General features: G+C 43.0%; 1 protein-coding gene across 1 annotated transcript; it reads right to left on the bottom strand.

Moving 5' to 3' along the window:
- Positions 1 to 2,361: 2,361 nt before the first annotated feature.
- On the bottom strand, positions 2,362 to 8,112 carry LOC108888575 (interferon-induced protein 44). The gene is made up of 9 exons (XM_018684636.2): positions 7,349 to 8,112; positions 6,779 to 6,826; positions 6,442 to 6,465; positions 6,292 to 6,325; positions 5,790 to 5,991; positions 4,692 to 4,850; positions 4,225 to 4,387; positions 3,940 to 4,040; positions 2,362 to 3,867 (listed from the first exon to the last, which is right to left on the bottom strand). The coding sequence occupies exons 1-9, from the start codon at positions 7,368 to 7,370 to the stop codon at positions 3,700 to 3,702; spliced, it is 921 nt and encodes a 306-aa protein (XP_018540152.1). The 5' UTR covers positions 7,371 to 8,112; the 3' UTR covers positions 2,362 to 3,699.
- Positions 8,113 to 9,902: the final 1,790 nt, after the last annotated feature.

Here is a 9,902-nt window from a genome sequence, read left to right as displayed (position 1 = left end):
TGATTGGCTGATTCTGTGTTAACGAGCAGCTGAACAGGTGTACCTAATAAAATGACCAGTGAGTGTAGGATGGGCTCCACCTGACACCATCTTGAAAATGTCTAATATTTTCACAAAACCTGGAAATAATGCGACAGTCTGAGGATTCAGAAACATCTGAAAATATCAAAGAAGAAATATTTAGGGTTCAGCTTCTCCTCTGGGCTGAGGTCTTTGAGTCAACGTCTAACGGTTTCTCCTCGACCTCCATGGAAAACTCCTTGAGGATTTAGGAAAAGAGACAGAGACAAACTGCTGTAGCTCATGTTCAGTCAGGTTTCCTGTCCAGCTCTGAATCACAGCAACATTTAACCATCAACAACAATCAACACTGACAAACAGGATGTGAGGAAATAAGAAGGTAACAAGGGAAATACAAGGATAGAAATGAGCTGTTAATTCATTATTTAGTGAAACTACTATGATCATAATAACTAGAGATTAAATCTGTTTGTCGTGACTGGGTCTGACAGAAGAAATCTGCAGCTCAGCCAATCAGGAAAACAGGAGCTCTGTTGTTTCTACATGTTTGTGGATCTGCTGCTGCAGCAAGGAATCATGGGATGTCATTCTCTCCTTTGGTAAAGGAAGCTCCAGTGTCTCCTCTGCTGAAGGACATAAGACAGGAAGCAGTGAGGAAGACGTGGATCAGGTCTGACCTCAGTCTGAACCTTCACAGACCATCTGACACAGTCCAGGTCTCTCTCTTAGTGCTCTCAATTTCTGAACCACCTCTCAGGAGGAACAACAACCACCATTTCACTGGAAAACCTCATTTACTTGTATAAAACACAAGTCGGTCCACAGAATCACTCCTGAGTGAAAGGATGATATTATGATCCCACACTCTTACAAACAACACTTTACTCTGTATTCTCCTTGCTTCCTCTCCCTGCAGTAAACAAAGTGTTATTTACATCACGACCAAGTTTCAGAAATACAGTTATCTGATTTCCAGTTACATTTAACAGTATTCATTTGTTGGTTTTTAAAACCAGGTGTGGTTTGAGTGAGATACCTTTAATCTGGGTAGAGTCCAACACCAAGGACTGTAGGTTACCTTTTCTGTGCTCATCAAGGATGATGGTAGCCTCAAACATTAAAGTCTACGGGAAACCCACACATACAGACCAATACCCCTGGAACATAAACTTGGTGTGAGCAGGACTCTACACCATCAGGCTCAGAACATTCCCTCCAAAACAGATGGGAAGGAAAAAGAAGACAGACACCTAAAGGCAGCACTTAAGACATGTGGTTACCCTAACTTGACCTTCATCAAGTCAGCAAAAAGACGTAGAGTCACAGGATCAACTGGTGAGGAACAGGAGAAAAGATCGTCATCCCCTATGTGGCAGGACTGTCTGAGAAATTCAAAAGAATTTTCTCCAAACATAACATCCCGGTGCACTTCAGACCTGGAAACACCCTTAGGCAGAGACTGGTTCATCCCAAGGACAAGTTGAGCAACCTTGTGTACGCTGTTCAATGCAGGGAGAAACGCTCAGACCTGTACATAGGTGAAACCAAACAACCACTCTGTAAGCTCATGGTACAACACAGGAGAGCCAGCTCATCAGGACAAGACTCAGTTCATTTACACCTGAAGGAGAAGGGACACTCTTTGGACAGAGAAGACAGATGGTTTGAGAGAGGAGTGAAAGAGGTCATCTATGTCCATCTGGAACGTCCAACTTTAAACAGAGGTGGTGGCTTACGACACCAACTTGCAGCCACCTACAATGCAGTCCTGAGATCCTCACCCAGGAGAGTTAACCCCCGTTCACACCTTGAGACGTGACCCTAACGACTCACATGATGTCAGGGTGGGGCAACGACCCACTAACGAGTCACACCTGGGCTCATGTCACACTAACAACTCACATAATGACCGGGTCGGTTGATGACTCCCAGAACCATCCTCAGAGGTTAAATACCTGGAACTCCCCAACCAGTTTCAGAACTGAAGAAGCCTTTCTGAGAAGAGGTGAAACATCTTCAAGAACCTAAAAGAAGTCCAGTTGCCTTCAACTTCAGTACTTAAGAGTAAAGTCCAACAATCAACATTTTCAGAAATAAAATGGCTCTGTTTACCATTAATTTTGGTGGCCACTGATATTCTGGAGAGCAGGGACGGGCTTACTGGGATTACTGTCTCTTCTCCCGGCTGGCTCACCAAAATAATGTGGCATCACAGGCATGTCCCAGGCCAAGAAGAAGCCTGACCTCAGTGTCCAACACTGTATCACAGTATTTCTTCTCAGTGGCTTCAAAGAGTCAAATATTGTATGTTTCCTCAAAGACCACTGGAGAGAAGCAAAGTTAATTGCAAAAGAGTTTATTGTGATATCACAGGCAGTAACATCTGTAAACCTGCAGGAGCCCCCGGGGCTGGAAAGAAGAATAAAGTATCCCTGCCGTCTCTAAAAAACAAAACATGCTGAAGATGATTTATAATTGTGTCAAGATTACAAGCTTTTAAGAGCTTAGTAATTCATAACTGTATCTAAACTCCTTCTAAATTGATTAAAGGCCTATCAGAGGCCTCGTTTACCATGATCCCCAAGCCATCCCTCAACACCAGGGCCTACCCATCTAATATGGCCTTTAACTGACATGCTTATTTCAGAACTTTTTCACGTCTTCATTTTAAAAACATTAACTCATACAGACAGTACAGAACCTTTACATATCACACAATAGTTGCTTCTTTGGTTACAGTGTTACACAACATGTTGGATCACCCACATATAAGTTAAGTAATAATACACTCTAATATGAGTTATTGTAGCACACATTTTGTTAGTTTAACAACAGCTCTTGTTGATCTTTAAGGAGGAACTGGTTTCAAACTTCAAGTATTGGAATAACATTTTAATAATTACATATAGTAAATTTATCACATCAATATATCAGTTTAGGAATGAGATATAGCAGATTTTCCAGATTTTGATTTGTCTGAAAACATTTGATCAATAAAATGATGCGGTTTACAGAATGGTTGGACAGCTATTTCGTATGATTTCAAACATGCAGAGAAATAAGAAGATACTGGCTCCATAGATAAGATAAGACCACTGGTCTTGGTCCGTAGGTTTCTAAGAGTATAGTTCCTCTCATGTTAATTCTCAAGATAGAAAAAACGGTCAAATGTCCAATGTAGAGATGAGGTCTTGTTGGACTCACGGTCAGTACGACCTGGTGTCCATGAACTGGCCATTTGACCTTTGAGTTTCTCATATATTTCCTCTGTCATGTTAATGGCTGATCTGGAGTAATGCTCTTATCACTGCATGATGGAAAGCAGGACTCCCCCAACAAGAACTCTCTGATAGGCTGATCACAGATATCAGGCATATCATATTCTGATGAATCCAAGTTTGAGATTTGTGTATATACGTACAGTCTATGATTGACTGATGGTATAAACCAACTTGTGCTGTGGCTACATGGACAGAGACCATGTTGTTTTCAGTAATGAGGAAGCACAGTAACATCTAACCAGATCAGTGATATGTGCAGCTACATCTACAGGTTGTATGACAGAAATAAATCACCACAAACTTATATAGAAGGAACTTGTGATCCTGCATAACTTTAGCATTTCAGTGCCTCTGTAATGAAACAGAGTCTTGATGCATTAAGATGTTTCCCATGTGTCTAGGGTTTCATCTTGTCGATGAAGTCGTCTCCAAAGTCGAGCATGTGTTTCAGAGTGCTCAGGATCAAGGTGTCAACGTCATCGTCAAGATCGATCTCTTCACTGTAGTTCTTCACTGGAAAGATGCAGTTCATGGGGATTCCCACAGCTGAGCTGAACTCTGACATCTAAACACACAAATTTGAAGTGTTACTGGATGGAGCCGACCTCAAAGGTTTTTCTTCTTGACAGAAACTCACCTTCTGCCTCAGGTGTCGGCTCCTATAGACGTTCTTCAGATCCTTTTCAGTTTCACCACAGGCCAGGTCAACGTTGGTCATGATTGCCATTTGGGGAATTCCTGCAGACACAGAGATTAGCTCAGTGGTTTTTGTTTGATATTTTCACAGCATGTTATGTTCCACCAAAACCCAGAGTTAAACCTGAAGTTATCTCACTAACCACAAATCCCACTTGTTGCACAGACCTCAGGTTATTTCACTAAACACTTTCTGGCACAGACACTGATAAAGACCTGTTCTTACCCAGGTCTCTGACCTTGACTTCCTTCATCTTCTGAAGAACTGAGGGTGTGATTTCAGCTGAGTTTGCAGAAATCACACAAACCAGAACATGAACTTTGTCTTGTAGAGAGGGTGCCGGGTTGTAGCCTGGATCACGGTCTGTCAGAGGTTCGAGGTGATTGAACTGGAAAACAGGGTCAATCAAATACTTTGTAGTTTTCATGTGAACAAAACAAGTCTTGTGTTATACTGTGATTTGCTTGTTGTTTAGGCTTTTCTCTGTATGCCCTCCAGTCTGTCTGGATAGTTTTTAAGTTTCTGTATGAGAAGCTGGGTTTACAAAAAAACACCCTTACAACCTGAGGAGAGTTTCAACACCAAGTCAAACTCAACAAACAAATAAAACACTTCATATTTCATCCCTGAAAATATTGGGTACAAAACTTTGCCAAACTGGAGAGTTTGATTGGATAATGTGATGATTGTACCGTGTGACCTTCCTTCACATGTCCCTTCATGGCCAGTTTGATGTCATCAGGATGGACTCCAGAGTCCGACCCCTCCTCCAGCCCCATCATATCACTGAAGACAAACGGGTAAAATGTCTTTGGGGTGTCTCTTCCTTTTCTGATTTGATGAGTTTCATACTGAAACACAAAAAAGTTGAAAACCTGGTGAAAAAAAAATGTTTATGTTCTCTGGATCTGATTTCTACAAAATGCCAAGAGCCAACAAGTTTTAGTACTTATTATTTAATATTCAAACTACTGTGGCACCCTCTCTACAAGACAAAGTTCATGTTCTGGTTTGTGTGATTTCTGCAAACTCAGCTGAAATCACACCCTCAGTTCTTCAGAAGATGAAGGAAGTCAAGGTCATGGCCAGAGACCTGGGTAAGAACAGGTCTTTATCAGTGTCTGTGCCAGAAAGTGTTTAGTGAAATAACCTGAGGTCTGTGCAACAAGTGGGATTTGTGGTTAGTGAGATAACTTCAGGTTTAACTCTGGGTTCATATAAGATCTGTTTAAATTCAGAATGTACATTGTGTGTGGTAAAACAGAACTCAAACTTGATCTTAAGACAAAGTTTGAACCAGATCCAGCAGGAGGCACTGTGCTGAATGCCTTGTTTGATTATTGACTAGTGTGATGTGTCAAGATCCAGGTAAACAGCACTTACTACTCAGTAACTGTCAATAATAGTCTGAATCAGTCTCATTAAAAACTATGCTGTAACCTGCAGACCTCGTTGTCAGAGGCGTAGCACCAATGATCCCAGTGGGCCTCCTTTTAATGCATACATTGTCATGTCTGTATGAATAACTATATCAATCACAGTGTAAACGCATGCATCTGTTGTGGTTATTCTGGTAAGAGAAACAAATTACTCCTGCATGGAAAGGAAACATTAGTAAGTTTTAATTAAAGGGAGGAGAGGGATAGAGTTTCCTCACTGTAACTGGGTGGATGACTCACTATGATTACACTTGGTGTTTATGTGCATGACAGAATTTTATGCAGGTTTTTAAGTAGAAGGCGATGGAGGAATATTCTTTTCTGAGTTAATCAATACAAATGTTTCCTTACTTGTTTGGTGAAACTGATCTCAGAGTTGACTGAACAGACGGAGGCAGGAAGAGTCAATCTGCCCCGTAAGACGTTGCTGACTGAGTTGATGAAACTTGACTTTCCTGCTCCAACAGGCCCGTACAGAAGAATTTGCAGATGTTCAATGTCATCGTTTATAGGTTTATAATTTTTCACTGCTGTCAGTTGCTCCTCTTTATTTCTGTTTAAAAAACAAAGTTTGGAGGTTTGGTCGGAGAAAACCACACAGACACATTAGTGTTGTGAGGTCTTGACCTCATTCTGTACATTATATAAATTGAACTGAACTGAGCTGAATTGGACCTTTTTCTTAGTGTTTTGACATCTTACTGAGCAGAGAAGATAATCAGCTGATTAACTGAAAATAAACATAAACTGATGGTTACTGGACTGATCCTCTTTAACTCAGGCTGTTTTAATCAGAAGCTTCTCTGTCTGAAGTTGCAGGAAACATCTGCACAGACTTCATATATAAACTCACCCCCAGGAAATTTTCCTCCATGGAGTTTCAAAGGCTGAGGAGAAAACAGCGTGATGATATCAGAAATGAGCATTATGTTATCAACATCATTCTTAGTATTTATTTTAATGAAAATCTTTCCAGGATATTCTGAAATAGACTTTATCTTACTCAGAGGAGGTGGAGTCAGAGGTACTAGAAAATCAAACATAAACAACATATCAACAGTCTAAATACTTTCAGTTGGTAAATGAAGAAACTAATCATTCATTTTCTAAAACAACCAACAGAACAGGTTCAATGTCAGCAGGTAGTAAATACCCCACAGAGGTAAAACTGTGTCAACCAACAAAGTGTTTATTGGTATTTTATGATATGTATTCATTTAATGGAAGATGATGAGACCAAATCAGATATGTTTTATTTATCTGACTTTTTTGTTTTATTTTAATGAAGTTTGAATAGATAGTGTTTGCACTAGTTCTTATTTTAATACTGTTACTCTTACCTTTAATCTTATGTTTACTTGCACGAAACTTTCCTCTGACAAAGAATCCTGCAGACAGACAGAAGGACATGAGATATGAACAACATCATGTTTACTCCCTAACCCTGACCATGAGCACCATCTTTAACCCTCATCACAGGTGTGACAGGTCTTAGTGTAACAGTAACAGTTGCTCATGTGGCCTCAGGTTAATGACCATGAACTGTTCCTGTTTCACATCAAATCACAGTCATTCCTCAATTCTCTCCTCAGTTCTGTTCCTTGTATTCATATACAAATGGATAAATGAATGTAGCCTTCTCTCTGCAGATGGAGGGCCATTGAATGCCCTGTATATTTCTCAGCCTCAGTCGGCCCCAGGCCACATACATGATGAGCACGGAAGTCCAGGAAATATTCTGTTTTTACGTGTCATGGTTCAGCATTTGTACCTAAAAGTCATCATTTTTAACAAACCGTTGAGCAGTGTTTGAGAAATGCTGCTGCTACAGATAAATTCAGTTTGTTCATCTTTCTTTAGATATTTGAAGCATTAACCTTTAAAGAAAAATAACACAGAGTTATCCTTACCTTTATGTTTTTTCTCTGCCATCCTTTGGTTGTGGTAGCACTGGAACAAAATGGAAAATCAGCTCACCATGTTACCTATGTAATAAAGTCTCCACCCTCCCTGTCAATGAACCACATGACTTATCAGAAACGGACACCAGTTCTCCTTCAACATTTTTGGGCACCTGCCTGATTTAAAGTTGAATAACAAGTCAAGTTCCTTGTGTATGACTCAGACATGTACAGCGCTCTGCACAGTGTAGTAGGCCTATAATCCCCCAACTCTTCCACACACACATAGAATACAGAATTTACCCACCTGCACACCCATAATGCACAGCATCTATGGCATCCAGCTAACCTTAATGACTCAAACATGTTCAACATGACAACACAAACACATGGACAGTTTAAAGAAACTAATGTTTGCTCTCAAATTCAAACCAATCCATTGTATAGCTTCAGTCAATATCAGGTAAAAATATAAAAGTATTATACACAAAATCTTAATTTCAACCAGCAACCCTGATCAGGTTTTGTTCCTCTGAGACTTTGATCTTGATCTCAGCTGTAGAATGTGTTGACAGAGATTGACACCATCTTGGCTGCAGACACAGCATCCTGAGGCACTTATGATCATCTCTGGGGACTTTAACCATGTAACTTTGGACTCTACCTTGGCTGTTTTTAATCAGGTTGTAGACTGTCTGACTAGAAACAACAGGACAATTGATCTTTTGTATGTTAATGTAAGGGATGCATACAGAGCGACTCCCCTCCTCCCACTAGGGAAGTCTGATCACAATCTGGTTCACCTATAGCCACTGTACACCCCCCTGGTCCAAAAGCAGCCGGTGACAACTCGGTCCATCAGGAGGTGGTCCCCTGAGATGGAAAGTGCCTTGAGAGACTGTTACAACACCATGGTCTGGGATGTGCTGATCAACCCACATGAGGAGGACACAGAGGGGATGACACACTGTCTGACAGAGTACCTGAACTTCTGCGCAGATGTGGTCTCCCCTGTCAAGACAGTCTGCTGTTACCCTAACAACAAGCCATGGGTAACACGGGAAGTCAAGGCTGTCCTCAACAGGAAGAAGGCTGCCTTCAGGAGCAGAGACAGGGAGGCCATGAAGGCAGCACAGCAGGAGGTGAAACACTGTGTGAGGGAAGCTAAGGACAGCTACAGGAGAAAGGTGGAGCAGAAGCTGAGGGAAAACAACATGAGGGAGGTCTGGCAAGGTGTGAAGACCATCACAGGCCACAACACAAAGACCAGAGCTGTAGGCGGGACAATGGAGAGGGCGAACGAATTGAATGACTTCTCCAATAGGTGCAACCAGCCCTTATCTCCCCCACCCCCACCCTCACCGCAGCCATCTCTCCTTCTTCCCCCCAGACACCACAACACCCCCCTCCTCCTCCCCCACCTCAACACAGTCTCCTCCTCTCCTCCTCATATCACCACAGACCAGGTCAGAGGACAGCTGAGGAAGCTCCGGCCCAGGAAAGCAGCAGGCCCGGACAAAGTGTGTCCAAGACTGCTGAAGACCTGTGCTGCAGAACTGGGGGAACCACTACAATGGATCTTCAACCTCAGCCTGCAGCTAGGGAGAGTGCCCACCCTCTGGAAGACATCCTGCATCGTTCCAGTTCCGAAGAAGAACCGGCGCAGCGAGCTGAATGACTTCCGACCGGTGGCACTCACTGCACACCTGATGAAGACGTTGGAGCGGATCTTCCTCAGCCTCCTCAGACCCCAAGTGCAACACGCCCAGGACCACCTTCAGTTTGCTTACCAGCAAGGTGTTGGTGTGGAGGATGCCATCTTCTACCTGCTACACTGAGCCAACTCCCATCTGGATAAGGGAAGCGGCACAGTGAGGATCCTCTTCTTGGACTTCTCCAGTGCCTTTAATACCATCCAGCCCCCCATGCTTCGCGACAAACTGAGCAGGATGGGAGTGGACCCCTACCTGGTGGACGGGATCTCTGACTACCTCACTGGCAGGCCACAGTACGTCAGGCTGAAGGACATCACGTCTGACACTGTGGTCAGCAGTACTGGAGCCCCCCAGGGCACAGTGCTGGCCCCTCTTCTCTTCACCCTGTACACCTCAGACTTCTGTTAGAACTCGGAGCTGTGTCACATACAGAAGTACACCGATGACACAGCCATCAGGGATGACAGAGAGGAGGAGTATCGGAGACTGGTGGGGGGCTTTGCTGCATGGTGCCACACTAACCACCTACACCTCAACACCTCTAAGACGAAGGAGCTGGTCATTGACTTTGGGAGGTCCAGACCAAGACCGCAACCAGTCCTGTTAGAGGGAGCTGAGGTGGAGGCTGTGGACTCCTACAAATACCTCGGGCTGTGGTTGGACAATAAACTGGACTGGACAACACACACCAGCCACCTGTATGGGAAGACACAAAGCAGTCTGTACTTCCTAAGGAGACTGAGGTCTTTCAATATCTGCAGCAAACTGCTGTGGATGTTCTACCAGTCTTTGGTTACCAGCGTCCTCTTTTACACTGTGGTGTGCTGGGGGGGCAGCATATCCAGGAA

This window comes from Lates calcarifer, unplaced genomic scaffold, assembly GCF_001640805.2.
Source record: "Lates calcarifer isolate ASB-BC8 unplaced genomic scaffold, TLL_Latcal_v3 _unitig_1383_quiver_2154, whole genome shotgun sequence".
Taxonomy (NCBI): Eukaryota; Metazoa; Chordata; class Actinopteri; family Centropomidae; genus Lates; species Lates calcarifer.
The sequence above is the reverse complement of the archived record's forward strand: the minus strand, read 5'-3'. Positions and strand labels throughout refer to the sequence as shown.

What these genes read in the sequence shown, in the direction of transcription:
- LOC108888575 (XM_018684636.2), bottom strand. Translation starts at nt 7,370, where the DNA reads ATGGCAGAGAAAAAACATAAAG. An exon ending in AAGTAAACATAAGATTAAAG is followed by an intron (nt 6,466 to 6,778) that starts GTAAGAGTAACA and finishes TTGATTTTCTAG; the next exon opens with TACCTCTGACTCCACCTCCT. An exon ending in AGATCAGTTTCACCAAACAA is followed by an intron (nt 4,851 to 5,789) that starts GTAAGGAAACAT and finishes TTTGTGTTTCAG; the next exon opens with TATGAAACTCATCAAATCAG.